Consider the following 27,357-nt stretch of genomic DNA (forward strand, 5'->3'; position numbering starts at 1 on the left):
TCTGGGGAGGCCTTGGGGCACACTGCCTCCAGGAGAGGCTGCCCTGACAGAGACTGAGGATTCTTAATAATGGGGCATTGGCCACAGAGGTACCAAAGCCAGGATGCCACAAAGTGGGGCACATGAACACAAGGTGCTGCAGTCACCTGGGGCCCCATACCTCCCAAGGCCTGGTTACAGCCAGGTGGCATGGTCCCTCTCTGTTCACACAGTGGGACTCAGAAAACAGGGCCAAGCAGCATCAGTACCATTGGCCTCACAGTCCTCACATCTGCCATTGGCTGCTGTGGAGCTAATTTCTGAGCATCTCTTCAGAGGAGCCATACAGTGCACATGAGCTGCTCCTACACAGTGTCTTGATTAAAGCAAATGTGGTGTGGGTCGTGCTTGTCACTGCTGTTGTTTTTCTCCCCAGGGAAGAGGAGAACAAACCCAAGGACAAACAGCTGAAGACTGGTGAGAACATTCCCTGAGCTGACTGTGAAACAGAGCCTGATGGGCTTGTGGGAAAGGCAGTCTGTGGGGAAGAGGGGAGTGGTTGCTGTGGGCATGGCTTGTGGGTCAGGCAGGGCCTTTGTCCTTGCCTTTGTAACCCAGATACACACACACTCCTTTACAGCTCTTATACTTGCCCACTGTTAACCAGTAACAGGAACAAGCAAGTTGTTTATGGCTTAGAGCAAACCAAATCCTTAACCACAGGGAAGTCAGTCTCTGTAGTATTACAGGAAGGGGTGGTCCCTCCATGGACCAACCTGAGAAGAAGTCCTTAGCACCAGGCATGAGTTACACCATCACTGTCAGAAAAGCTTTAGTGGGATTTCTCATGTAGTTTCATGACATCAAAGGCATGGACTGATGTGTCTGTGGGGTCTGCCAACACGGGGTGGTCATCTGTGCTGCCCTCAGATCTTCTCACTTCTACAGTGACCGTGGTCAGCCCTGAGGATGAGCAGAAGGGGGAGAAGGTCTACCTGTACACACACCTGAAGCAGCAGCCCATCTGGTAAGGCCTCCTGCATGCTCATTTCCATCTGACCTGGGCAGCCGCCCCTTCCCACAGGCCTTCCTGCTGAAAAGACAGCCGTTGGCCACCCCTGCAGGGTATTCACAGGGAAATGATAGAAGTGAGCGCCTGTGGCAGGGTATGGGGAGGTGGATGATCAGATGGAAACGTGCCATGGCCAGCCACTGTGGAGAGGCCGATAGAGGGGCTGCATGACTCTAGGTCAGAAACCTGCAGTTGGTGCTCATAGCAGCCCTACTTAGACTAGCTGCCATGTGCACACAGGCAAACAGCCCTCACTTAAGCATGATGTGTGTGGTCAGTCTACATCATGGAGTATAAGGCCATAGGAAGGAGGGCACCCTGGCACAGGGCATACATAATGCAGTGACCCCTCCCCCCAAAGCCATTTTGCTCAAGACAGAAGGCAGACAGAAAAGACCACATGACATTTAAAATCCCATTCATTCAGAATACCCAGGTACAGGGTTCCTTTGTGGGGAAAATGTTCCAGAATTCCATGGTGTGATGGCTATATAACTCACAAATGCACTAAAAATTACTAAATTGCATAACTTATGTAACTTTATTATGGTGCTAGGGCCGTCCATGTGCTAGGCAAGCATTCTGCCACTGAGCCTGACATATATGTGTGTTTACATACACATATACATGTATGTGTGAGTATATGTTAGGGTGAATTTTATAGGATGTAAATTATATGAAGGTTACAGTTTAAGTGCGAGGCTGGTGCTCTGGTTTGTCTATTGTCACATGGGCTCATGTGCTGGCATTTTAGTCCCTGGTTCAGCAATGCTAAGGGGGTAGAACCTTTAGGAGGGGGCCTAGTGTAAGGTAATTTGTCTTGGCCCCTCCAGGAAGAGATTGGAGTAGCTCTCACGGGACCAAGCTGGTTCTAGAGAGAGCCTGCTGTATGACAAGGCCAACCTGTGTGCTTGGCTCCTTCTCAGGTAGCTATCCTCCTTCCACTCTCTGCTGTGTTGGGATGCAGTCAGGAACCTTTGCCATAGCTCTCACAATGTTGTTGTGACCCTCCAGCCACTGGAGTCTTGAGCCAAATAAGCCTCTTTTCTTTACACATCACCCAGCACCAGGTGGTCTGTTAACACAATACAAAACTGACCAAGACAGCAGCAGCCGGGAGAAGTCTTGCCTGGCACTTGGCTCTCCATGGTCACTAGTGTTTCTCTGAGCCCTTGGGAACCTCCCACTGCCCTTCCTTTCCTCACCAGCTAGGTGCCATTCTTGCCCTGGACACAAGGGTGTCAACATGTCCCTTCTCTCAGATCACAGTTCAGCAAGCAGACTTGCCCACCACAACAAACAAGGGCTGATTGAGGAGTAAGGCTGGGAAGAGCCCCAGGAACTTCCAGGTCAGGCGGCCTAGTGGGGGGCTGGCAGAAGTAACAAGAAGGCTATGCCTGAACCAGCTGGACACTCATGCAGCAGAGAAGGGGAAGGGGCTGGTCTGGGCCCATGTCACATGTCACTGATTGAATAGCACCTCAGGCCCTTGGCCTTACCATTTGCAGCTAGGTGTGGAAAAGGGCCAGGCAGTCAAGATTTGGACTTTGTGGGCCATGTGTCTCTATTCAGCCACACAACTGTGCTATGTAGCCAAAGCTGTCATGGACAGCATGCCAGTGAGCATGGCATGTGCCAGAGAACCTTCGTGAGCAGAAGCAGCTGTTGGGTCCGAGTCAGCCACACATGCCACCCCGACCTTCTGCAGGAAGAATTGTTCCCACTCTCGTGTCTTCATAAGACTGTCATGGTACATCATTGCCTGGGTGCTGTTGGTGTCAGGCCCTGTCCTGGGCAGCAGGAGTCCAGCTGTGGCCTGCCTCAGCTGCTGAGGGCTGCCGGCTCTACCTTCCCCTTGGGCCTCTTCAGCTTGTGCCAGGCTCCTTCATCTCCTGCTGGGCCACCACCAAGGTTACTCTCGAGGGTCAGTGCTCTTCTCACATGCCCGCCTCTCCAAGGCTTCTCACCCAAAGCAGAGAGGCACTGCATTGCCTAGTGAGGATGGGCTGAAGCCTGAGTCCTGCTGCCTGTGCTGGGGGAGAACTTGACCATGTCCCATCTTGCAGGCATACACTGAGATTCTGGAATGCAGCCTTTTTTGACGCCGTCCACTGTGAAAGGCGGAAACGATCCCCCACCACCAGGTAGGAGCCAAGTGTGGTCCCTTCTGCCTCAGGAGAGGACCAGGTCTTGGCTGTGTTTCCCAGGTGTGTGGAGGCCAGCAGAATGGCTGAGCTGCTGTGTTGATGGTTTCCTCCCAGCCCACACAGCCTGGAGCCCTGCAGGCTGCCTGAAGGGTCAGAGTTCCTGGCTTCATGGGTGGGCTGCACAGCTTGCATGGGTGCTTTCTGTCCTGGGGCTCTGGCATGACATGGTCTGACCCGAGGGAGACCACAAGTCCCCAGCCCCACCCCGCTGTTCACTGAAGAATCAGGGGTCTGCCTATGCAGCTGCTCCCCTCAGCCCTTGGCCACAGCCTGAACAGACCTTCTCAGCTGCACCCAGGGCAGGTCTGCACCTCAGAGGCTCCTCAGGACCCAGTTCAGAAAACAAGGGACACAGGACAGGGCAGGACTTGTCCTTGATGACACATGAGCTCCATTCAGTGCACACTGACTACAGCTGGCACAGGTTGCCCACCCATTGCAAACAGCTGCTGGGCAGCCTAGGACAGCAGACCCCTAGGAGGCCAGACCAGCCTGCGGCTCCTAATGGCTCACCAGTAGTGGGGCATTGAAGTCAGTTTCTCCTAGACTTACTCTCCCATAGCTGAGTGGGAGGCAGAAACTGGCTGTGGGATGCTCCTCTGCCAGCACGTGGTGTACGTGAGGCAGAACCTACCTCACAGGGACAGCTAAGGTCAGTCGGGAGCAAGGTGGCCTGTTGGTCTGCTGAGGCTTCGTTCCCTGGGGAGCATGGGATGGGCAAGGCCCTGAGATGTTGCCAAGGCCCCTCAGGAGAGTGTCTAGCTCTGCCTGGAGACAGCAGGGGAAGTGCTGAGCTGTTTCCAGGCCTGGGCCTGCCTCTTGTTCATCTCTGACTCCTAGGGATAAACGTCTCTCTCTGTCCTCTCTGCTCCTGCCTGGAATGATCTTTGCTTGTTCTTTTCCATCCACATATCTTGCATGACTTTGACATGTGCCTTTGTTTACCTGTTTCTGCTGCCGCTCCAGAGGGGATGCTGGAGAGCAGGAAGAGAAGAGGTGTGTGTCCACGTGACTTTGTTCCATTTTACAGCGCTGGGGCTCTTTGCAAGGCCACTGAGTCCACAAGGGGAGAGGGTCTCTGGGGCCAGCCTAGGCTACTGACAGGGACTGGACCCAGACAGAGTGAGCATGCAAGGCTAGAACACCTTCAGATAGTTAAGAAACACCTGGAGCCATGCTAGCAGGCAGCTCAGGAGGAGGGGCGGTGAGTCAGCCAGCCTGCTGTAGCTAGGGGATATACTACTCTCTGCCACTCTGCTGGGGCCTCGGAGGGGTGCCGACACACCAGGCCATTGGCTTTGAGGAGAGGGTGGGGGAGATGGTGTCCTGTTTGCAGCTTGGCCCACTCATCAGAGGTGGAGTGTCAGTAGGTCTGAGGGTCATGTGGAAGGACAGCTGCCCTCTTCTCTAGCCACTGGGTGACCCTGGAAACTGTGGAGAATAGGAAGGCTCCCTGAAGCAGAGGAGGACACAGCTGCCTCCTGTGAGCCCGTGGCGGTGGGGGTGGGGAGGCTGACCACATTCCTCTGAAGCTGCCATGACACCAGCCTGGAGGGCAGATGTTAACACATGTGGTTGTTCCTTGGCGAACCCAGGTGTATGTGTTTAATGGCAGTGGATTTGCACTTGCTGCTCTGAGAAACCTTGCTTTAAAGAGCTGTAAGAGAGCATCCAGGCCTGAAATCCCCTGCCGTGGCAGAGCCCCACACACTCCCACAATCTTTCAGAGGACCCTGTGATATAGCCAGCCCCCTGGGAACAGGGCATCTTGAATCACTGCCCCTCCCTACAACTGCTGGTCAGTGATCCATCCTGAACCCAGCTGGCAGCACAGCCAGCCTTCTCACTGGAGTCCAGGCAGCTAGCTAACCAGCACAGACCTACTGGAGAGAGGCCAGTGTAACTTGGATCCCCAGGCCTCCAGCATGATCTCTTTTTCAGTGACCTCTGCTGACAGCAAATTGTCCCTTTCTATACTCTGTCCAGAGGCTTCCTTCCACCAAATGCTGCTCACCTCCAAGCCCACTGTGGCAACTTACATTCATGGTCATTGTTCACTGTGTGTGGCGAGACTGGCCATTGGTGGCGACTAAACTCAGTTCTCAGGAAGTGACTGGTCTGAGTCAAGTTGTTCATGACCTTTGCCCTTCAGAGGTGAAGGTGGCATTCCAGTTTTAGTCCTGGCCACAGCAGAAAACTGCTTTCCTTATGAGTCAGAGCTGTGGTTCTGCTATTTGCTATGATCTGCTGTGTGTCCACTGTGCACAAGTGGCCTTGGTGGCCTAGTGGTGGTGAGGGGCTCTGTGTACCTGAACAGCCTTCAGGGAAGTATTGGAGGGAAGAGGAAAGGGTGGACAGTTCAGTTCCTTGAGATCATTCATTCTGGGTCCTTGTGGGTATGCCTCCTGGGCATGCGGAGGCTGTGGGCTCTGTCCCCACTGTTCTCCTGCAGGTCCTGAGGCTCATGAGCAGCCAAGGCCTTGGGCCAGAGGAAGGCATGGGGAAGAGGAGAAGGAGGCTGACTTTCCATTTCTTTGTTTTGTTCTCTCCCTTTGGCTTCTCCATTACCCTAACCTCTCTCTCCTCCATGCTACTTCTTTTCTCCCGCTGCTCTGATCTTTCCACCTTATTTTAGTCAGACTCATCACCCTGAGTCCTCTTCATAGCGAAGTTGGGCCTATGGTCTGAAGCTGTGTGTCTGTCCCCTGGGTGCTGGGGTCTGACTTCACACAAGGCAATGGGCACAGAGGCAAGTGGCTGCTCTGGGAGCCTCACCAGGGAGGGAAGGAGCCAGTGACACGTGGTCCTGACAGTGTGCTGTGCGGGTGAGCAGAGGAAGCTTTAATGCAGCCACCTCAGTCCTCCTAGGCCTTCCCTCTAGGCACCACCCCACCATGCCAAGAGAACAGGAGGGGTTTTTCTCAGAGGCCACCATTGTGCTGGTTCTAGAGCCCAGAGTAGTTCCACCATGGACACATCACCCGGGGGCCAGTGCAGAGAGGCCTCTGGGAAGAATGTGAACTATCAAGACTGTGTCATGGGAAAATGGAGAGAAGGCACTGGGGGCTAGCCACACTGAGGAGCCCCTGTGAGGCAAGCAGGCTCCTGACCTCTCTGGATTTCCCTGCCTGTGAGGTGGGTCAGGTCCCTCCTGGGTCCCTAGAGCAGTAGGCTATTGTTAGCTTGGGACTTCTTTGTCTAAGGTGGGCCCTCGGTTGTGGAAGCTGCCCTTCAGAAGCAGTGCCCCTCTGTGATGGGTAAGCAGAGCAAGCTTTGGGCTCTAAGAGCAGGATGGGAGGGCCTCACACCTGTCTGAAGCCAGTCCCTCCCTCCTGTGTCCACAGGGAGAAGTGGTGTCACATGACCCAGGAGGAGAGAGCTGACAGCCTGCGGTTCAATGAGAACATCACCTTCGGGCAGCTGGGGTAAGGGCTGGGGCCACCCTCACAGGGCTACTTGTGAGGACAGGACTGGGCAACCACCTAGGGCACAGCTTCTACTGAGGCTGTGTATGTGGTTTTCAGCTGGTGCTTCCGGGCCAACCATCAGGGTTAGTGCCGCATCTCAGCTCCCTTCCCTGGGCAGACAGGAGGGGTGACAGCCATGGGTATTTTCCCTCCAGCACGTTCACTCACAACATGCTGGCTTTCGGCCTGAGCAAGAAGCTATGCAGCGACTTCCTGAAGAAGCAGGCTGTGATCGGCAACCTGGATGAGGGTGAGCTGTGGGTGGGGGTACTGGAGGGTGGTGGAGAAAAGCTGGGGTGAGAGGGTCCCCATCTTAGCTAGAGACATGGTGTTCACTGTTTCCATGGATCACCCTCTTTCCCTAGCCCATGGAAACACTGGGACTCAAGCCTTCTATCTAGAAGCCCATTTCTGTTGAGAGATGGCTGGTGGATGGGGCCCCACCAAGGCAGAGGTGGACATGGCCACAAATTGGTCCTTCTAGACAACCACCAGGCATCACTCTTTATTCCTTGGCCCACACTTCCACGATGCAGTAGTGGAGCGTGGGGGCTCTGAAGTTTCTCCAGAATCCCTAGCTCTGTCTTAGAAGGAAGCCTACTGGCCTCCGCACCATTGCACCAGTCCTAGAGCCCAGTTTGTGTCACTGTTTGCTGCCAGTGCTCCTCCCAGGCCCAAAGGCCTCGCACACACATGTGAGTTTTGATGGACCAGTAATCTGCCCCACATCCAACTTCAAGGGCATTTCAAAGTGGCTCCTGAGCCAACTCAGTCCTGCCCCAGCAGAAGACAAGGGAAGTACTATCAACTCCCTCAGCATGTGGCCCTGGGCATGGCCTCAGGCCCAAGGCTGCTGGGGTCTATACTCCGCACATAACACTGTTCCTGTAAAAGGTGCATTCCTGCTGGCAGAGGCCTGCTTCCAATGCTCATGCCAGCCAGGGACACGGTGTGCTGGTGATGAGGGCTGTGTTCACAAGACCCTCACTACAGCTTACTCTGGGCCAAGGAAAAGCTAGCTGTGGCACAAATTGGCAGCCCTATTGCTGGTCCTAATGCGGAGAGCAGGAAGTACCTGTTCTTGTCACTGTCTCCTCTCTGGAATAACACTCCTTTCTCCTGCAGAGCAGTACAAGCTGCTGAGTGACCACATCGAGCAGATGGCCACTGAATAGGAGACTGCGGTGCATGCCGCTCTCTGGGGCCAGTGACTGGCCGTCCGTCACCCCAGCAATGACCCTGCATGACACCAGCAGCACCCAGAGCCATTCCTTGCTGCCTTAGAACTAGCATTTAGTGGACTCTGACTACCCATATCCCTGTGTCTATTCCCTCATCTACCTGCAAGGTGTCACATGGCCAAAACTGAGGGTCTACCCTCTAAGCACCACCAGCTTAGGAGATGAGACCAAAGGATGAGAGGAAGCCAGAGCCAGGGGAGGGTGGGCAAGGACCAAGGGGGAAAGCACAATGGTGAGGTAAGGACAGAGCCACAGGCAGAGGCCTGGCACTGTGGCCAGATGGACAGATGGGAGGAGCTCTGTGAGTAGAAGCTGTCGAAGGGGTGTGGAGCCTACAGAAAGGCCTTGGATGCTTGCTCTTCCTACCTCCCTCCTTGTGACAGGAACTGGAAGTCAAAAGGACTGCAGGGAAATGGGAAGAGAGATGCAGGGTTGAGGACACTTTTCCACTGTAGCTGAGCATCTTGTTCATCAGGAGCACTGTCCCTGGCTCAAGAGGAGCTGGCTGTTCAGAACAGCCCTGAGCTGCCATTGCTGTCAGCCTGCTTCAGAAGCAGCAGCCACATCTGGAATGCAAGACCCTCGGAGAGAAGTTTCTTCAGCAGCTGTGAGCTCACTCTGAGAGCAGCTGGCCCGGCTGCGTAGGTCTGAGCACGGTCTGAGTGAGGCCTCTGGCAGGTGCACTGGCCTTGAAGTCTGAGCCTGTGGTCCTTTTCCCTCCATCTGCAGACGTACCTCCATCCAGTTTCCAGAGCTGGCTAATGTACCCCTGTACCAGACTGGCCTGCAGGAAGCAGGTCTGACCACAGGGTTCGCTGCTGGCGTCAGAGCTGTCCTCTTCTGTGCACGTCTGCACTGCTTGGGCTCCCTCTGCCTTCAGCCGTGGCTCTTCGGGTCACTGGCCTTGCACTAGGCCTGCAGGCTCTCCTTCCAGCCTTCATCGCCTCATCCCTGGCTACCCCTTGGCCTTCCGTCAGAGTCAGTCAGTGTCTGTCTGGGAGCACAGCAAACCCTTTCCTGACAGCACTACCCAGCTGGCGCAAACAAGCCTTCCTTGTGGGAAGCGCCTCCCTGGAATATTCTAGAGCAGAGTGGGGCAGTTGAGCTACAGAACATGTATGTCTTAGATACTGGGGCGGGGGTGACAGAAGCAGCAGGTTTATATCACTGAGCCGCTCATGCAAATACTGACAGCCAGGCTGTGCACCTGGTGGCAGCTTGGTGAGGTACTCATGCCTGAGCATCCTGCCAGTAGAGGGCAGCGTGCGAGCCGAGGGCTGGGGCAGACCAACAGTTGGGATGCCCAGCTGTAGGACCCTGTGACTGCCTATCCCTGTTTTGGGGAAGTAAGGCCAAGTTGACCAGTGTGTGGCCCTCTTCACTCCAGCCCCACCCCCAGAGAATGCACCCTTCTAGAGTTCCTGTCCCCTCTGGAGTATCTTTGGGTCACACAAGCTTGCAAGGAGGCCTCTCCCAGCTCACCCTGGCCCTGGCATTCATATTAGTTCAAGAGTAGTAAGCCACGACTCTAAGGTCCTGTAAGACTGACCTTTGTACACACACTGTACAGCAGCCCTGCGGTGGTCTGACCCCTCTCCTCTGTCCCCTGGCCCCGTGGCTGTGCATAGTGTTCAGGACAAAGAGCTCTGGCTTTCCAAGCACTTGGACTTTAGAAATGTCGTTGAGACTGCCCCACATAGACCTCTCAAGATAGCAGTTTGAGGAGGAAGGAGGGTGGCTTTGTTTTCTCTTTTTGTCCTTATTCTTACAAATCCAGGCCCACACGTGGCAGTCTAGTCATGAGAGAGGGGTGACCTGCTGAGCAAGGCCCATAAAGCACTGCCAGGGATGTGGCAGCTCTCTGGAGATAAGAGTGGCTCTGGGGGAGGAAGCAAAGTGTCCCACCACATGTACATGTCCCTTGTGGCTTTGGTGAGCGCTTCACTTCTGGGTGCCCCTGGCCAGTGTCTGCAGGAAGAGGCTCCAGTGCTCAGAAGGCGGCTGGCAGCCTGCCCAGTAGGTGTCCTGTCTTCCTGTAATGGCTGTCCCCTACTGTTCCTACAAGCAGGCATGAGCTGGGCTCCCGGCAGAGCACTTGCTGGTCACCCTCCTGCAAACGGGGGCTGAGACAACACTAGTATCTCCTAAGCAGTGTCTTCAGCCCCCAGGAGGCAGCAGCCCAGATCTGCAGGATGCCATTGTTCTGGCATGTAAAAAGTCCCTGCTGTGAGACCAGGACAGTGGCGTGCTGCGGCATGGTAGGGTTTAGCCTTTGTTAGCAATGTTAGTGGATGCCGGGAAACCATTGTCTTAGCCCCCAGACTGCTGCTGCTCTGTGTGTGCCTATCCACATCCTACCACAAGCACAGAGCTAGAGGCAGCCACACAGGGCAGTTGGTGGACCGGATTTCCCTGTGGCCAAAAGAAAGGTAAGAGGCTGAAGAGCAAAACTGTCAGAGGATAGGGAGGGTCCATTTCCAGGCACCATGTGCACATTAAGGGTGGTTTGTGGCTGGGTGCTGTGGCACACACCAGTACTAACAGCACCAGGAAGGCAGGAGGGTTATGAGTTCAAGGCCAAATGTGAAATCACCAGGCATGGTAGCACACGCCTTTAATCCCAGTCCTTGGAGGCAGAGGTAGGAGAACTGCTGTAAGTTCAAGGCCATCCTGAGACTACATAGTGAATTCCAGGTCAGCCTAGACTAGAATAAGACCTGACCTTGAGAAAGAAAAAAAAAAAAACAAGGACAGTCTGGGCTACATGAAAACCTATCAAAACAAAAATGAGTGGTCCTGGTAACACAGGCTGGACTTCGGCCAGCGCTGCAGCTTAGACCCTAGCCTCGTACAGAGTGGCATCGTGCCTCCTCGTCTCCCCCTCCAGCCTCTGTTCCCACTTCTGCAGCTGGGGAAATGCAGGGTTCACTTGCAAGGCAGAAGCCATAGCTCTCCCAGGGACAGCACCAATCCTGGGAACTCCTGCTACTATGAGTCACCATTGTGAGCAAAGGAACATGCAAAAGCCTTTGTCATAGCACCAGGCCAGAGCAGAGACTCACGTCCAACCTCAACCTTGGTGGGTCACACTGATTAGTCGACTTTTCCAGTGGGGAGGATTTGGCTAGGATGTGTGCTGGGAGAGCTTTATTTCAGCCCCTGAAACAGCAGCTAGTGGATAGCCAGGAACCCAGTCCTGCCAAGACCAGTGGGAGCTTGAGAAGGGACTCCAACATTAGAGGCGCCCTTGCTGTGGAAGAGGTAGGAAAGGGCTATGAGGGTATCAGTGGTGCAGCATTAGACTCAGGGGAGGGTGGAAGGGCCCTGTTCTGCAAAGGGGTCTGTGCTGGTCTCTGCACACCAGGCCTTGAGCTCCAGGCTGCTGCCCCACTCATCCCACACCACTGAGCAGGCCAGCTCTGAAGAGCTGTCCCCCTAAGGGCTGGGCTGCCTCTCTACAGGACATCACACATGGCCATGGGCTCAGAGATGTGTGTTGCAGAGGAAGCTTCCAAGCTAGGTTCATGTCACCAGGCCATATTGGCTGGAAAGGCTCCTGGTGGGCATGTAGGTCATGCCCAGGTCTTTGATCAGCTGGTTCCCTGCGCTCAGGCAGGCCACCCACCTCATTAGGTTACTACCTGCCAAGAGCAGGGAGCATTGGTTGGTCCTGAGCAAATAGATGAATTCTTTTCTAGACTGAACACTCCTCCAGTGGGACTGTCCTCCATGGAAGGCTCCTGAGGGCCACTGTTCCAAACCTTGGTCTCTATGTCAGCTGCTTCCCTGGGGACAGATGGAATTCAGGGCCCCAGGGGCCATTCTGATCTGCTGTGGGGTGACCAGGCCCCACGCCTGCTCCCAGTGCCCCTACGTCACTTGGCCTGAGCCCTGAAGAACAGATGAGGGCAGAGCTGGGAGCACCACTCCAAGCCAGGCTATGTCCATGTGGCAGGGAGGGACCTAACCCAAACTTAACTGCAGACCATACTCTCCTGAGCTGCGCCTCCAGGGACCTTGCACTTTAGCTAGACGGCTCCTGATCAGAGCTCCCCCTGGCTTTGAGCCTGGGCTGGGCCTGTCCCGTCCTTGCCACTAGATGTGCTCAGGAGGAGGGAGTCTAGGAGGCTGGCCATTGCCTCCCTGGCCAAGACGCTGTGTTAGGGCCAGTTGGGGGAAGGGGCCTGGGGCTATGGCCTGATGCTGTCACTTGCAGTCACAGCAGGGATATATTGAGAGGAATGAGCTAAACATTTGACCACTAGAGAATACAAAAGACTCAAGCAAGCTGCACTCTCCCCATAAGATGTGTGATTCTATCAGGCCCTGGCCACTGGCAGCCCAGGTCACACCCCATGTTCCAGCAGAGCTTTCCGTGGTGACTCCACCTGGACACTCCCCATTCTGTGTCACCAAATTCCATACCTGCCATCGTCACACCGAGGTTGCTGGCAGTCCCCAGTGATAGTGGTGTTTTCTGTGTTACAGTTATGCAGTTTTGTGTCCCATCAGGTCATGTTCTAAGATTAAGATTGAGAAGGTTTCAAGGTTGAAGATCTCAAGACAGTGTTGTTTCCTGTAAAGAAAAAATGTGTGTGTATATATGTTTATATATAGTATGTTGGCTTGTCAGAGGGTGAGAACTGAAATAGATTCTCTTTTAAAAAGAAGTCAGGCTAACTTGTTTTAAATATCCATGAGGACTGTTCAGAGAACTTGCAGTCATACCACTGGCTTTGCAGAAATAGACATCTGGCCTCCAGAGCCCGCCTTTTAGGTCTTGGAGCTGGGAGAGGGCTGCTTGAGCACAAAACAGCAGCCAGTTGCCTAGCCATGTGGCTGTCCATACTAGAGAAGAAGGGGCTACCCTAGACTGAACCTCAGCCAGATCACCAAGATGCTTCCAACTTTAACCAAGGGTTCCTGTTCCTGCCCTTTCTCTGAGCCAAAGCTTCTTAACTCTCTTGAGGGGGTGGTAAGTGAGCTCTGGTCCTGCCCCACCTAACAGGCACCTCCTTAATCATTCCTCCTCCACTTGGCTTTACGGAGCACTTGGGTGAACTGTTGGGTTTGCTTCTGCAAGCTTAATGTATTTGGCCTTTTCTGGGTACTGGGGAGTTGAACCCAGGCTGACAGGCTTTGCAAGCCATCTCCCTGGCCCTTGTGTCTGATCATAGCAGTGGCTCTGATGTAGGTGGCTCAGCTCCAATGCCCTGGAGGCCCGGGCCCCCAGCCAGCCACCTGAGAGAACTGGGTTAGCATGAAGGCTACTCTATCACCAGCTCTCCTGGGTCCCTCAGCCAAGCATGGAGGGAGAACTTCCTGGTGGGGGTTCTGAGCACCATATCTGGTGGAAGAATCCCCCACCAGCAGGGGCTAGGCTAGCTTTGGAGGCCACATCCAAGGACACAGAGGTCCTCAAAAGTACAAGAGGGACAGAGAAGACACAGGTGCGGCTCCACCTCCCACCAGCTTCAACATGCCATCTACCAACCCTGATGAGCCTCAGTTTCTTCCTCCTGTTGTCACCTGTCCCAGCCCCAAGTCAGATGTGGAAGGCACTGAAATGCTTTGCAGATGGTAGGGCTGTGCCTATGGTTGTCCAACCCAGCCCTGTACCCCCAACTCAGCAGTGAGCCCAGAGACAAGCACCCATTTGAGGGGGCCACCAGAGGAAGGACAAGGGACATTGCCATGCACAGTTTCAGGGACAATGACATCCACACACGCATGAGCATGCAGACTATGAGTCTAGGACCCAGGAAAACAAACCCTCTAGCTATCCTGGAGATGGGGCTCACTCTGAACACCATCCTTCCTTTACCCCCACCCACGGACCTCTGTATCATGATCGGGGAGATCTGGGCACGGACCCGAGTGTGTGCAGGGGAAACAAACACCATGTGGAGATGAAGGCAGACATCAGACACGTTCACAAGGACACTAAGCCTGCCAGGAGCTGGACAAGGGCTGGGCAGCCCCTTCTCGGCTTCAGAGGAGCTGGTCCTACCCACATCTCATCTGGAGGTTTATGGCCTCCAGATGGGAGACACATTGCTGCTGGTGAAGCCCCTCAGTTTGTAGCACTCAGCTCGGAGACCCCAGAAACTACTCCACAGTGTTGTCAGTATTAACCCAGGTGTGGATATACCTGTCCCCAGACCAAGGCAGGAAATGGATACAGCACATAGATGGATGAGAGTCACCTGGCATTTACTGAACACCTGCTGTACACCAGACACCATGCCAAGCATATAGGTCCCCTGACTGCCTATTATGCAGAACAGGAAACTGAGGCCCCAATGATCTGTGTCCCCTAATGTATGAGCAGAGCCCACTAAGGTACAGGCCAGTCCAAGAACTTCTGCCAGTCATGGGGATCCTCTTCCTAGTCACAGCGTCCCTGTTGCTGCCCCCTGAGGTCCTCTAGAGGGGACTCCTCCACAGAGTCGCCCTCACTCCCCTCCTCTTCTTTCCTCGTGTTTCCAAGGGGACTTTGAGCACTCTAAATGGGAAAGAAACCGTAACAGTAATGACAAGAAAACAGAGTGAAGCTACAAGCCTGGACCCTGGGGGCAGATTCCCAAGTGCACTGTGGACGCCATTTAACTATGGAGCCCCAGAGAAGAATGGCCCATGTTTTTGGCCAGTCACATGGGGGCTGTACTTCCTCCATTACCATCAGAAAGGACAGTCCTGAAACCCAGTGGTTCCTCTCCTGCAGTGGCCACCTCCCCTCACAGTGGTCACCTGCCCTCAGTGGTCACCTGCCCTTAAGTGGTCACCTGCCCTCACAGTGGGTCACCTCTTCTCATAGTGGTCATTTCCCCTCCCAGTGGCCATCTCTCCTCCCAGTGGTCATTTCCCCTCCCAGTGGCTATCTCTCCTCCCAGTGTGTTGTCTCCCCTTACAGGGGCCCCTCCCTTCACAGTGGTTGGCTCCTCAAGCCCACTGCTTCCTGGGAATATGTCTGCTCTGACAGGCATTCTACTTGCTGAACCCTGAGAGAGATGCCTACAGAAATGTGTCTGTCTCATAACAGCCCTGCCTGGGCCATGAGGTGACACCTGGCATACCCACCTTCTTACTGTCCTGGCGTTAGAGTTGATCTAAACTTGACCCTGGTGCAGGTGGGCACACACCTATCTAGCCCCACCCCTTCCTCTCATAGAAACCCCTGGGGAGTCATGGTCAGGGACACATGGGGCATAAGGAAGAGGCTGGAATTGGCTGTATTCCACTCCAAGACACAGGCAGCCCTGACCATTCCAAACAGTGCCACCTCTACTATAGATGATGGCCATTTGCCACTGTGGTCTCCCAGGATGCTCAAGTGCTCACCTGGCTGCTCAGGGCCCAGGGGACAGAAGGAGAGCTGGTGTCACTGAGTGGCTGAGCTGAGCCATGACCACAAATGCCATGCATCTTGGCTCTGAAGTCCTGCCAGGGGGAGAGAGCAGGCTGCATCAAATCAGAAACCACGAGCAGGGAAGAGTGGGAACAAAGACGGGGTGACACAGCGCCCACAAGATCTATAATACACGTGGACTCAGGCTGATGGGGGCACTTCCTGTTGGCAGACTCCACGGTTCCCTGTCCCTGGGTATCATTCCTTGTCATAGATGGAAAACCGGCCTAGACTGGTCTGTGGCCACAGTCACCAAAGGAACATGCTGCTTTATCATTGCCTCACCCCTCAAAGAGCACTGGAGGGCTGAGCCTGGTGGTGCACACCTGTAACCCCAGTGTTGAGGAGGCAAGAGGATTGAGTACGAGGCCAGCATAGTGACTTTCCCACAAAGAAAAACGAAGGGGGAGAGGGGTCATAAAGATGAGCAAACGTGTGGATGATATGAGATCTGCATTCAACCTTCGATGGTAGTTTTTAATGCTTTTTTTCTGAGAGAGAGAAAGAGAGAATTGGCACGCCAGGGCCTCAGCCACTACAATCAAACTCCAGACATTTGCACCACCTAGTGGACATGTGTGACCTTGTGCTTGCCTCACCTTTGTGTGTCTGGCTTACATGGGATCTGGAGAGTTGAACATGGGGCCTTAGGTTTTGCAGACAAGCACCTTAACTGCTAAGGCATCTCTCTCCTGCCCTCGATGGTAGTTTTAAAAGCTTATCTGGCCAGGTATGGTGGCACACGCCTTTAGTCCCAGCACTCAGGAGGCAAAGGTAAGAGGATCACTGTGAGTTCAAGGCTACCCTAAGACTACAGAGTAAATTCCAGGTCAGCCTGGGCTAGAGTGAGACCCTGCCTCAGAAAAAAAAAAAAAAGCTTATCTGAAAATCCCCTAGTGCCCTAGTGGCTGTCCCGTCAGGAGCTGGAATTTAAGTCCTGCCCATGAATACCAGTGACTTCACAAGTTGGTCCCATGAGGCCATAGTGTTCCCACCAGTGTCTCAGCCACTGACGCCTGTAGCCAGTTACCGTGCTCTGAGGAGGTCTGATCCCACAGGAAACCCATGGTAGGCGTCAGGTTGTAGCCCACCAAGAACCCAGAGAAGGGGCTTGGTGGGTGTACAGATCATAGTCACTGGAGCCCCATGCCCAGAGGAGCCCTTGCTGCCTCTCAAAGGGCCTACAAACCACAGGTCCTATGTGTGCCCAGAGGTTAGCCACCTTTGAGAAGGGTCTGCTCCAGCCTGCAACCACATGACCACAGCCTGGCTGAGTCTGACGGTGTAGAGCCCAAGATAAGGAGACAAGAGACTGTCTCACAGCGCTGGGCTTGGAGCATGTGCTGCCCGTAAACTTCTGAATTGAGTCAGTGCATGAGACAGCAAGTACTTCATATCGGATGCTGTGCCAGTGTCAGCTACAGGTGCTTTTTGTCATTGCTGCTCCTCTGAGACTCTAAACAACCCTGCGACACTGAGCATGTGGCATTCCAGAAGGCCAGGGGAAGATCCCTCATCTGGCTGGGCACCCAGGGCAGATGTTTGGGTTTTTTTTGGTTTTTCAAGGTAGGGTGTTACTCTAGTCCAGGCTGACCTGGAATTAACTGTATAGTCTCAGGGTGGCCTTGAACTCACGGCGATCCTCCTACCTCTGCCTCCCGAGTGCAGATCTTTTTTTATTTACTTATTTGAGAGAGACAAAGAAGGAGAGTGAGTGTGTGTGTGTGTGAGTGAGCATGGGTGTGCCAGGGTCTCCTGCCACTGCAAACAAACTCCAGATATATGTGCCACTTTATGCATCTAATTTATGTGGATACTGAGGAACTGAACTTGGCCAGGCTTTGCAAACAAGTGCCTTTAACTACCAAGCCATCAGAACCCCATCAGAGCTCACCCCACACCTCAGAGCCCTAAGCAAGGCCCACCTGCAGGTCTCTCTCCAGGTCGTAGTTTTCCAGGGTCTGGAAAGCACTGGAATACACCTCCACTGCCTTGGCATGGAAGACCATCTCGATAGTCACAAAGTCCGAAAAGATTCTCTGTAGAAGAGAAGGGCACGCTGTACAGGGATGCTCTGGGGTCATCGCAAGCCTGAAAGGACCAGGCTGGACCCATGGTGGTTGTCCCTGAAGGTGGGGGAGGATGAGGATAGGGGATGAGTTCTTGCTGGGGAGTTTTAGTATGGTATTTATTTATTTAATTTTATTTACAGTGCTGGGGAGGGAACTAGGGTCTTACGAATACCAGGCAATCACACTGCTGTTTGAGCCACACCCTCATTTAATTTAATTAATTTATTTATTTTTGGGTTTTTTTCGAGGTAGGATTTCACTCTAGCCCAGGCTGACCTGGAATTCACTATGCAGTCTCAGGCTGGCCTCAAACTCACAGCGATCTCCTACCTCTAGCTCCTGAGTCCTGGGATTAAAGATGTGTGCCACCACACCTGGCCCATTTTATCATTTTTATTTTGAGACGGGGTCTTGCTAAGTTGCTCACATTGGCCTTGACTTGATATGGAACCCAGGCAGGCCTCAACGTTATGATGCTTCTACCTCAGCCCCGTGAGTCATTGGAATGACAGGCCTGCCCCACCAGGACTGGTCTAATGTGCTAAATTTAATCTAGAGTACATGCTAGACGTGCAGGAGGGTTTTAGGAGGGCATCCTGTCCTCGGCTCTGTCATCTGGGCCACCTCAGCCTCTCTCACAGCTCTTTGTTGATAAAGCCTACAGCCTCCCACACCTCAGGCTTCAAGGGGAGGAGGGACAGCAGGAAACCACTGCCTGCAGGAGGCCAGGGCTTGATCACCTTTTGCCAAAGCTGCTCCTCCCACCTCAGGCCTGCGGGCAACCTTGAGGGTGCTCCCCCTACAGGCAGGCCCAGGTACCTACAGCCTCCCTCTGGAGCTGGCTGAGGGAAGAGGAGGCCCAGCTGGCTTGGAAACCACCTCCCAGACCTGGTCTCTCCAGGAGGCTGGGAGGAACAGCGCCCAATCCAGCTGGACCAAAGGCTTTGGTCTGCCATTCACAGGCTCAAGGCCCTGGGAAAGGAGTCAACCTTGGTTGTTTTTGTTTGTTTGTTTGTTTGTTTTTTTTTTTGGGGGGGGGGGCTCAGTTTACTCCTATGCTCCCAGGTCACAGAGCCTTTGGAGAGCCAAGGAGCCAGTGGCCCAGACTGTCTCCAACCCTGCCTCAACCATGGTTGCCCAGACACCCTGGGTGGCCCCCAGTCCTGTGCGCCCACCAAGCCTCAGGCAGTGTCTGGACAGTGCAGGAAGGTAGGTAGGCACCCAGTAATACCTCGCCCACTGGAAGCCAGAGCTAGGTTGGAAAGGTGACAGATCTATCTGTAATGGGCCTGCGCCCGAGACGGTGGCAAAATTCCTCAGTTCCAGTTCTCACATTTATCTTCATAACCTGGAAACCAAACGCTTCCTAAGGTTGCTCAGCCCTAGCCTTAGAGAAGAGGAGCCACCAGAGGGTGTAAAGCCAAGGAGTGACACTCCAGGCCTGTTTGTCAGGACGTTCCTGGGGTTATGACTTGGAAAAATGACAAGAGAGGGGTGGAGCGTGGGAGCTGGGGTCTCTGGTGGGTGGATCCTGAAGGAGCAGGGCTCTCAGACCTCTTGGAGGAGCTGGGGTTTAGGAGTCTGTTGTGCTGATAGAGGGCAGGGTAAACCCTGCTGGCACCTCAGCATGGCTCCTTCCAGAAGGGACATTTGGAGCTTAGGATGGAGCTGGGGCCTTCTGCAGTGACAGGTGAGAAGGGAGAGAAGGGAGTGTGAGCCCAGAGTGGGTGACAGGGACTCAGCTCGGCCACAGTCTCCTCCAGGGCCACAGGGTGGCGGGCTGGGCTTCACACGTGCAGGTGGGGTCACCTGTCCCCGAGCCCCAGCTCCTGAGGTTCTGTATGGGCTCATGTGCGCAGGCTCTACCGCTCACAGGGACTCAAAGGAGCCCACACAGATGGACATGTGTGACTCACACAAGGCTGCTGCTGCCTACCCGGAGGTCCTTTAGCTTCTGTTCCTGGAAGGTGTCCACTGTCTCTGCCAGGTGGTGGGTGGTGCGGCTGGTGTCCACCGAGGCTCGCTGTGCACTGGTCTCTGCCTGGTCTCAGGGAGGCAAGAAGTCGAAAGTGTCACCAGGAGGTTCTAGCCATTAGATTCTAGATTGTTCTAAGTCCTGTGCCCTAGGTTAGCTTCTTCTGTCCCATGGGTGCCTCTTAGCCAACTTGGTCACTGAATGAATGGCCAAGCAGGACCATAGTCAAGAAAAAAGTTTGGGGCTGGAGAGATGGCTTAGCATTTAAGGTGCTTGCCTGCAAAGCCTAAGGACCTAGGTTCAACTCCCAGGACCTACATAAGCCAGGTACACAAGGGGGCACATACTTCTGGAGTTTGTTTGCAGCGGCTGGAGGTCCTGACACACCCATTCTCTTTCTCTCTCTCTCTGCCCCTCTCTTTCTCAAAATAAATAAATTAAATTAAATATTTTCTTAAAAAGAAAAGGGGTTGTTAGTGTGGTTGGGCAGATTTGTTTGTTAGCTGTGGGACGTCAGGTAAGTCATTTAACCTTCCTGAGCCTTAGTTTCCTTGAGCATAAGGAGGAGAGAATGATGATATCTGCTCACAGAGTTGGAGAAGGCAACAGTGAGGACTGGCAATGCAGCTTGGGGTGCAGCCCGTGCCTAGCATGTGCAAAGGGCCTGGGCTCCATCCCCAGCACCACACACACAGAATTCCACAGTGGGCCCCTGCGGAGCCCAGCTTTATTCTACAGGGGCCCCAGGCTCCATGACTGCCTGTGGACATCTTGTAGGTGACTTGGCCACTCCCTCCTCTCATCAACACTTACCGAAGCCAGACACCCAAGAGCCTGCGTGCCAGTCAGTCTCTGCGGGAATTTAGTGCCACTTAGGTGCTTGGGTGCCCTTGGGCCTCACTTTCTTCTTCTTTAGAATGGGGCCCTAATACCAACCTCATGTTTGTGAAGCAGGAGGATGAGGGAGATGGGGGCCGGCACCCAGAAGGACTTCAGTAAAGAAGGTGAAGCTGTGATTAAAACAGACGAGTGACCAAGAAGAGGGGGTGCAGCCATGCAGGAGCAGGGATGGAATTCAGAGGTCCTCCTGCCAGGCCGAGAGCCTCGTGGATCACCCCCCACCCCCCCCCACACACTGGTATCCTTATATGGTTGACTGGACACCAGACTGGCATCCCAAGCCCTGGGCTCTGTGCACATGTCATACACAGGGAAGGGTCCTCCAGGCTGCGGGTGGCAAGCAGACAGCAGATACAGCCAACCCGCAGGAGTGTGGTGACCCTGGGGTATTTGGTAGGACAAGAGAGGAAGAGAGAATGGGATTACTTGCCAACACCCCCCCCCCCGCCGAGCCTGTCCTGCCAGCTTAAATTCTAACCTAAAACATTAACTTACCCTCTTCTCTCTCTTTTTTTTTTGTCATTTTTATTTATTTGAGAGCGACAGACAGAGAAAGAGGCAGAGAGAGAGAGAGAGAGAGAGAGAGAGAATGGGCACACCAGGGCCTCTAGCCACTGAAAATGAACTCCAGACACATGCGCCCCCTTGTGCATCTGGCTAACATGGGTCCTGGGGAAATCGAGCCTTGAACCGGGGTCCTTAAGCTTCACAGGCAAGCACTTACCCACTAAGCCATCTCTCCAGTCCCCTCTTCTCCTTTTCTATCTGGTCTGTGGAGCCTGGTCAGCATCCTGAGCATGCCAACCCTGACGCTCTGGGCTTTCTCACCGCTTCTCTGAAGCACACCCGCCCTGTGGCTGCTTGCTGAACCCGTCCTCTTTCTGCATCCTTACTCAAAAGCACTTTGTTCTCTCTTCTCCTGCCTCCCTCCTCCCAGCAGCTGCCCAGATTTAACAGCTGGCCTACCCTGTTGTTTTCTCTCGAACACTAACGAAATTTAGTAAAATCGTCCTTCACCTTAAAAAGAAAGAGGAGAGGGAGTGGGCAGGAGGAGGCACTGGGGAGGAAGCTGTGACAGCCCAGCAAAGCAGGGAGGAAGAGCAGGTAGACGGCAACTGAAAAAGACACCTCTGCCCCCCCCCACATATGTGCAAGTGCAGTTGTACCTACATGGACCCCCATACACACACAAGCAGAGGTGCTGGGCCTCCCACCAGCCCTGACTTCCCCCCAGCACACACACACATACAGGCAGGATGCAACCATGGAGACAGAGCTGGTGACCCTTTCATTGCTGCGCCCCTGCCCTCCCGGCCTCATATTTAGTACCCACGCCTCCCGGCGCTGGCTTCCTCAGATGGACAGCAGGACTGGAAGTGGGCGCCCTGTGATCAGGACGGGTGAGCTGACGGATGCAGAGTGAGCTTGCCGGACGGAGCCTCTGTCCTCCTGCCCTTCAGTGACTACCTTCCCTATGCCTTGCCCCTGCCATGCTGAACCCACTGGGCTCTGTTACCTGTCCAAGAGGCTGCCTGCCCTGTTGGACATGTGACACTCACCTGGGACTGGGAATGGCTGTTAAGGAGCCAGGTAAAGCCTAGGTGGCCTACTGGGGGATTCCCACCCGCCCTTCCAGCAGCCCTGCCTAGGAGGCCTGTGTCCTCCAATCCCACAAAGGCATCATGCTAAGAGGCTGCCCTGCCCAGCTTCTTGAAAGGATATGATCATTTGCCGGTCTGAGGGTGACTTCTGCCTCAGTTTCTCAAGCTTCTCCAGTTGCTTTATCTCATTATTTTGGACACGTTTGTATTTCTTGATGTCAGCCTAGGCAAAAGAGGAAGGTTATTTCCTGGGAATCCCATGGGCCAGGTCCCACCGCAGCCCACCCCAAGGCGCTCCCAACTTACCCGGGCCTGCTTTATCTGAGCGCCATAGAGTTTCAGGGGGCTGACAACCTTGGCCTCTAGCCTCTCCACCTGTGGGCACGTAAGTCAGCATTCAAGGGACAGAGCAAACCTTTGTGAAGTGTCATTTGTACCCAGGTAGGGAGTAGCCACAGCCAGGGCCCTTCACCTGTGCTGAGAACATCAGGACATGGCTCTGCCTCGTGTCCTCACCTATGAGATGGGACAAATTTGTGCAGCCATAGGAGGACAGCACCAGGTACAGGCCTCAGAGAGGGTATCAGCGGGAGGGCAGAAGAGAGCCTGTCTCCTCAATGCCATGCAGGGTGGCCATGGGTGGCCTTGCTCTGGGGACAGGGACAGCAGGTAGAGACAGGCTTTTTTATTTCTTTTAAAGAGAGAGACAGACAGAGACACAGGAGAGAATTGGTGTGCCAGGACCTCACCCACTGTAATCAAAGTCCAGATGCTTATGCCACCTAGTGGGCATGTGAAAACTTGCGCTTGCCTCACCTTGCGCATCTGGCTTATGTGGAATCTGGAGAGTCAAACATGGGTCCTTAGGCTTTGCAGGAAAGTGTCTTAACTGCTAAGCTATCTCTCCAGCCCAGAGACCAGCTTTTAATCCAGACCCTTCCCACTCCAGGGCCCAGTACAATTTCACTGCCCAAACTGCCTCTGGGAGAGAATGGCATGGGATTCAGAGCTGACAGTTTACTTTGTGGCCTCTAAGTATAGGCATGGTTGCTGAGCTTGCGCAGGCAGAAATATGGGACATCTCAGACCACCAGGGATTGCCCAAAGATTGAGATTTGCATCTGGCAGTTTAGGAGGGAGAAGGGAAGGGGAAGTCCTCACACCTAGACCACTGCCCAGTGAGATCATGATTTGGCATGCTCAGGGTGGCAGAGGAGCCCAGGGTTTCTGGTTCAGGAGGCCAGGAGACCTGGTACCAGCATTCACAGTGTCTGCGAGAGGCAGCTAGAGACGTCTGCCGAGACATCAATGCTCCCAGCGCCTGGGGATGCAGTCCTTGGAGATCAGGCTCGCCTTCTATAAGCAGGAGGGGCCAAAACCCACTGGGCCCCTCTTTTGACCCTTGCAAGAGACAGTACCAGTGGTCCAGGACATTTTCCCAAGCACACAGGTCTGAGCCTGCACCCTTTCCTTACTGTTCCTTTCAGAAAGTTCACTTGTGAATCTTTTCTCGGTGAGCCGCTGTCAGCATGGTGGACGGGTAGGAAGCCACAGCCAGCTCCTCTTTGGTGACACTAGATGTCCTGGTCTGTCTAGTTCATTTTAAGTAGAAAACAGAGGGAGCCAGGTGTGGTATCTCATACCTGGCATTCCAGAACACAGGAAGCTGAGGCAGGAGTCTGGCCTCAAGCTTGAGGTCAGTCTGAGCTACAGATGAGATCCTGTATCCACTCCCTCAAAAGACAGTGGGCATACACAACCACCCAGTGACAAGGTGCCATTATGGTGTAGAACAACTGAGGCATCTTTGGGGCAGTCACTATTGAGAACATGCGTGTGCATGCGTGTGCGTCCGTGCATACATGCATGTGCCTGGGTCAGCCCCTCACCTCGGCCTGCCGGTAGTCCTGAACTTTGGCGAGGTCCTCGGCGAAGTCCCGCATGGCGGCCCGCAGCTCCGGGTTCTCAGTGTTGGCAAAGTCGATGAGCTGCTTGACCAGCTGGTCGGCCTTGTCACGCAGCCGGGCTGTCTTGCGTGTGTAGGAGGCCAGCAGTGAGCAGAACTGCCCGAAGTACTTCTCGGCGTTGGTCACGGTACTCTCCATCACCCTCACCTGGCTATCCCTGCGGGGTGAGTGGAGAGAGAGAGAGAGAGAGGGAGGGAGGGAGAGAGAGGGAGAGAGAGAGGGAGAGTGAGAGGGAGAGAGAGGGCACCGTGCTATGCCGTGATCCCCAACATGGCCCCAGTGGCATCAAGGGAAGTCAAGGTCATGGTCTCTAGAGGCACCAAACCTGCCCCTCCTGTGTGGCAAATGCCTGGTCTTGGGATGGTGTCAAAGAGACAGCATCAGGGCCATCGAGGTACGTAAGGGGACCAGCCCTGGCCCCATGGGTGGGACTCAGGCAAATCTGGCTTTTTCCTGGGCCCTGTGAAAGGTGTCACCCCACACTTGTGCTGTGTGTCATAGCTCGCTACAGAGACTCCTCACTTCAGACCCCCATGGGACCCCCCCACGCTGACCACACCCTCAGCTTCTTGGAAGCCTTTGATTTAGGTGGGGCCTGTATGAGACTCTTAGAAAAACCAAGGGAAGGACCATCTTTGGCATATGCTCTGCCACTTCTAGCATAATGCTTTCTATGTTCCCTCCAGTACCAGGGACTGAATATGGGCACACTAATACAGACAGGTTGTCATAGACCACTGGTGATAGCTCCCGTTGGCACTGCATACTCAGACTTGACAAATGTACAATGTCATATGCTCACACACCCCGCCCCCCCAGCCTGGAATGTTGCTTTGAGCTTCTGCATGCTAGTTATCAGCTCATTCCTTGTTGGGTTCTCCCTCCCCTGGGCACCTCAACACCTTGGGACTCCTCACTACCTATGCCCCACCCCTGCTTCCCATAGCAGGTGTTCAGTGGTGACATATGGATTTAATCATCCTAAAATTGCACCAGAGACTGGCCACAGGGTCCATCTCCTACTTAGGCCTCCCTCACTCTCCCCTCCTCAGTCCCCTGTTGTCCCTGTCCCTGTGAAGGAAGATCCCCATGCAACCCTCTGATCACATCTCCAAAGCTGAATCCCTGAGGAACAGCGCTTAGCCCCTTCTAACCACCAGTGTTCTGCATGGGTTACCCTGGAAGGTGTTGCTGCTTTAAAAATGTTACAAAGCCAAAGGAAGGGCAGGACTGCTCACAACATGCTCCTCCAGATACAAAATGGCCTGAATATCCATGACCTCGCAGTGCCTGACACTACCTACACAAGACCCTCATAATAGGAGGGAAAGATCATGACATCAAAATAAAAGAGAGTGATTGAGAGGATTAGGGGATATGTTGGAGAGTGGATTTGTGAGGGGGAAAACGGGGGAGGGGGGGAGGGAATTATCATGGCTTATTGTCTATAATTACTGAAGCAGTCAATAAAAAAGTTTTTAAAATGTTATGAACTTGAGAGGCATGGTGGCTCACTCCTTAATCCCAGAATTTGGGAGGCAGAGGTAGGAGGATTGCTGTGAGTTTGAGGCCAGTCTGGGATTACATAGTGAATTCCAGATCAGCCCAGGCTAGAGTGAGATCCTACCTCAAAAAGGGGACGGTGGCTAGGAGAGATGACTTAACATAGCAGTTAAGGTACTTTCTTGTGAAGCCTAAGGAGCCAGGTTCAATTCCCCAGTACCCACGTAAACCAGATGCACAAGGTGATGCACGCATGTGTCTGGAGTTCGTTGGCAGTGGCTAGAGGCCCTGGCACACCTATTCTCACTTTCTCAAATAAATAAATAAAATATTTTAAAACAATTAGGGCTGAAGAGATGGCTTAGCAGTTAAGGTGCTTGCCTGCAAAGTCAAAGTACCCAGGTTTGATTCCCCAGGTCCGATGTAACCCAGATGCACAAGGCGGTTGCATGCATCTGGAGTTTGTTGCATTGGCTGGAGGACCTGACACACCCATTCTCTCTATATATAGATCTGCCTCTTTCTTGCAAATAAATAAACAAATAACAAAAAAATGGGTTTTTTTTTTTTTAAGCAACAAGCTGGGAGTGGTAGCGCACACCTTTCTACCCAGCACTTGGGAAACTGAGGTAAAGAGGGTCACCTGAGTTTTGAGGCCAGCCTGGGACTGCAGAGTGAGTGCCAGATCAGCCTGGGCTACAGTGAGACCCTACCTCGAAAAACAAAACACAACAAAAACGTTACGAACTGAAGGCCCTAGAGGTAAAGCCACCCATGAGAAGTCAACAGCGAGCCACTGGACTTCCAGAGGGCATCCTCGGACCGCGCCCCCCATCACAGGGCGCAAGTTGAAACACGTGGATCCCGGGTCTGAGACCTGGGCCTCGGGCCGCAGGAGCGAGGTTAGGAAGCCCGGGGGACTCCAGTGGGAGCCAACAGGGAAGGACAGACGATCAATCGTGATCCCAGGGGGAGCTGGGGCAGGACAGGTGGGCCCGGCTCCAGAGGGGTGGGGCCTGGGGATGGAAGGGAAGAGGCTGGTGAGGGAGCAGGGAACGCCCCTTGAGTCGGCCAGCGCTAAAGAAGCCGACAGGCTGGCTTCCGGAAGCCTCTGGGGCGCAGAGCCCAGTCTTCCCTTGACCTTGAGACGGAGCGGGGCGGGGCGGGGTGGGGGACTCACCCTCTGCTCCCCAAATCTCCACACTCACCTCCTCCTTGGCTGTCAGGCACTGAGATTGCTGCTCCGCCTCCCTCCGGCCCCACCTCCCTTCCCGCAGCCTGCAAGCCACCCACCTGGAGAGGACGACGTTCATTGTGCTTGGAGCCACCAGCTGCTGTGGTCTTGGGGAACAAGAACAGGGCCCCAGGGGTGCCCCAGGCCAGGGAGAAGCCAGACAGGGCTAGGCCCAGCTGTGTGGTCTGGGCTCGGGGGACGCTGCTGCCCGGTTGCCAGGCGACGTGGCCATCCACCGCAAGCCCTGGGAGGAGCCGCAGCTGGTTGCCTGGCAACCTGGGCCTCTCCTGCCGGGTGAGGAGGGCCTCCCTGGCATCGGGGCTTCACTCCACTCAGAAGTGGGGGGCCCAGAGAAGCTTCACAAAACCCTTTGAAGATGCAGCTCTTAGGGGAGGCAACAGGCAGAGGGCTCAGGGCGGCTTGCCTGTGATTCCACCCTGAGCCCTGTTGCATTTAGGAGCCCTGGGAGTTTCTTAGGCAACAGGGCGTGTGGGCGGGGTTTAGGAGGCCGGGTCACGCCCAAGGAGTGGGCAGGGGTCTTGCCCGTAGGAGCCACCCCCGGGGCGCCCCCGCATTGCACTAGGCTTGTGTTGGTTGCTAGCAAGGAAAGGTGACTTGGTGACTGGAGGGGATCTTGTGGGAGCACACAGGCAGCTGGGGACAGTCGCTAATGGTAAGCGTTGTCCACGGGGAAACACATTCATTACAAAGTGACACCACCAATAGCGAGG

At 54.3% G+C, this 27,357-nt stretch overlaps 2 protein-coding genes across 3 annotated transcripts in view; one reads left to right on the top strand and one right to left on the bottom strand.

Moving 5' to 3' along the window:
- Positions 1 to 12,636, top strand: part of Kiaa0513 (KIAA0513 ortholog) — a 57,277-nt gene extending 44,641 nt beyond the window's left edge. Inside the window, exons 7-13 of one of the 2 annotated variants that reach the window (XM_004666039.3) lie at positions 416 to 456; positions 928 to 1,006; positions 3,118 to 3,195; positions 4,225 to 4,254; positions 6,603 to 6,683; positions 6,881 to 6,975; positions 7,851 to 12,636. In XM_004666039.3, the coding sequence (XP_004666096.1) occupies positions 416 to 456; positions 928 to 1,006; positions 3,118 to 3,195; positions 4,225 to 4,254; positions 6,603 to 6,683; positions 6,881 to 6,975; positions 7,851 to 7,900 (454 nt within the window). In that variant the 3' untranslated portion in view covers positions 7,901 to 12,636. The remainder of the gene's footprint in view (positions 1 to 415; positions 457 to 927; positions 1,007 to 3,117; positions 3,196 to 4,224; positions 4,255 to 6,602; positions 6,684 to 6,880; positions 6,976 to 7,850) is intronic. The other variant, XM_004666040.3, reaches the window with a different exon arrangement.
- Positions 12,637 to 14,162: 1,526 nt separating this feature from the next.
- Cibar2 (CBY1 interacting BAR domain containing 2) lies at positions 14,163 to 27,048 on the bottom strand. The gene is made up of 8 exons (XM_004665943.2): positions 26,686 to 27,048; positions 23,812 to 24,046; positions 22,229 to 22,297; positions 22,043 to 22,145; positions 19,383 to 19,492; positions 17,300 to 17,413; positions 15,308 to 15,406; positions 14,163 to 14,471 (listed from the first exon to the last, which is right to left on the bottom strand). The coding sequence occupies exons 1-8, from the start codon at positions 26,703 to 26,705 to the stop codon at positions 14,355 to 14,357; spliced, it is 867 nt and encodes a 288-aa protein (XP_004666000.1). The 5' UTR covers positions 26,706 to 27,048; the 3' UTR covers positions 14,163 to 14,354.
- Positions 27,049 to 27,357: the final 309 nt, after the last annotated feature.

The sequence above is a fragment of the Jaculus jaculus genome, chromosome 1, assembly GCF_020740685.1.
Source record: "Jaculus jaculus isolate mJacJac1 chromosome 1, mJacJac1.mat.Y.cur, whole genome shotgun sequence".
Lineage (NCBI taxonomy): Eukaryota > Metazoa > Chordata > Mammalia > Rodentia > Dipodidae > Jaculus > Jaculus jaculus.

Coding starts and splice junctions, on each gene's coding strand:
- Cibar2 (XM_004665943.2), bottom strand. CDS start 26,705: ATGAACGTCGTCCTCTCCAG. Junction 22,146..22,228: donor CTCAGATAAAGCAGGCCCGG/GTAAGTTGGGAG, acceptor TCTTTTGCCTAG/GCTGACATCAAGAAATACAA. Junction 15,407..17,299: donor ACCTGGAGAGAGACCTGCAG/GTGGGCCTTGCT, acceptor TCCCCCTGGCAG/GACTTCAGAGCCAAGATGCA.